At 68.1% G+C, this 1,295-nt stretch overlaps 1 protein-coding gene across 1 annotated transcript in view; it reads right to left on the reverse strand.

Annotated features, from left to right (window-relative positions):
• Positions 1 to 827: 827 nt before the first annotated feature.
• The window catches only part of AURANDRAFT_69078 (hypothetical protein), a gene marked incomplete at both ends in the record, with an annotated part of 3,153 nt that continues 2,685 nt past the window's right edge, over positions 828 to 1,295 (reverse strand). Inside the window, one exon of the mRNA XM_009044827.1 lies at positions 828 to 933. Coding sequence (XP_009043075.1) covers positions 828 to 933 — 106 coding nt within the window. The remainder of the gene's footprint in view (positions 934 to 1,295) is intronic.

Genomic DNA, 1,295 nt, shown 5'->3' on the forward strand with positions numbered 1-1,295 from the left:
TGCACACTTACTAATCGACGGACCAAGTTGCAGTGAAATGTATCGCTCGGCTGAAACGTCGTCTTTTGATGGAGACGATGTGGTTGGTCGGCGGAGCGGGGCTGCGTCTGGGGTCTGGGGCGCCCGAAGGTACTATGCCCGCGCGGCTGCCGGCCGGAATCGGGGCGACGAGAGAGGGGTTCGCTTGGCATAGTACCTTCGAGCACCCAGAACCTCGCCGCGGGGACCGCCTCGCGCGCGCGGAGAGAGAGGGGAAAATGATCTCGGCTTCTGCGTGCTCCCGAGACGAGCGGGCTGAAGATTTGGGATGCTCGACCCCGAATTGCCATTGCGAAGTGTGCTCAGTTTCTCTCCCCCTGGCCTGGAACATGCCAAACCCAGCATCAGAGATCGTGCGACCATCATCGACGACGTCCAACCCTTTTTCGAAAGTAAACTTCTAGGTTCAATAAGTTAATGTTGCGTTCCGGCCGACGATTGGTAAGTGATGCACACTCGGAGCACCTATGATGCCGTTCTCAGGCATCGTTGCAATTTGGCGCCGCTGGCCGCTGGAGAAGTCGACCCGCCCGCGCCCCGCGTCTTCGACCGCCGCGCGCCTCCCCGACGACCGCCGCGCGCGCGCAGGCGCGCACCGCTCGAACCATGCCGAAGACTGCGAAGAAACACGCCAAGAAGCGCATGTCGCTGGACTTCCCGCGGGATCACAGCCCCGTGGGCAAGGACAAGGAGAATCCCGACGCCGCGGCGCCGGTGAAGCCCCTCGCGCCCGCCGCCGCGGCGCCGGCGCCCAAGGCCGCGCTCGCGCCGGCGAACGCGTCGAGCCTCTACGACAGCGTCGCGGAGAGCGTCGCCGGCGTCACGGAGTCCGTCGCCGCCGCGCTGTCGCCGAAGGCGCCCAAGGCGAAGCAGGTCCCCGCGCGGTCGCCGGGCCTGCCGACGGGCAGCTGCAAGGCCAAGGTCGTCGACATCGACATCTCCGAGAGCGCCCTGGCGCCGCCGGCCGCCGAGGGCGACGAGACCGTCGAGGAAGTCGTCGAGGGCACGCCGCTCTCGCCGGCGATGCGCAAGTTCCTCACGAACTTCGAGGCGCCGACGCCGAAGTCCACCGACGCGACGTACCGCGACGCGCACGCGGAGGTCCAGAACGCCGCCGCCTGGAACGCCTGCCCGCCCCTCGTCCGCGACCACGAGGTCGGCCTACCCATCGACGACGAGGAGCCCGCGGCGGCGCGGCCCGCGGCGAGCCGCCTCCGCGAGCGCTGCGCCTGCTTCCCCCTCTGGCGCCTCTGAGC

Source organism: Aureococcus anophagefferens (assembly GCF_000186865.1).
Source record: "Aureococcus anophagefferens unplaced genomic scaffold AURANscaffold_877, whole genome shotgun sequence".
NCBI lineage: Eukaryota > Pelagophyceae > Pelagomonadales > Pelagomonadaceae > Aureococcus > Aureococcus anophagefferens.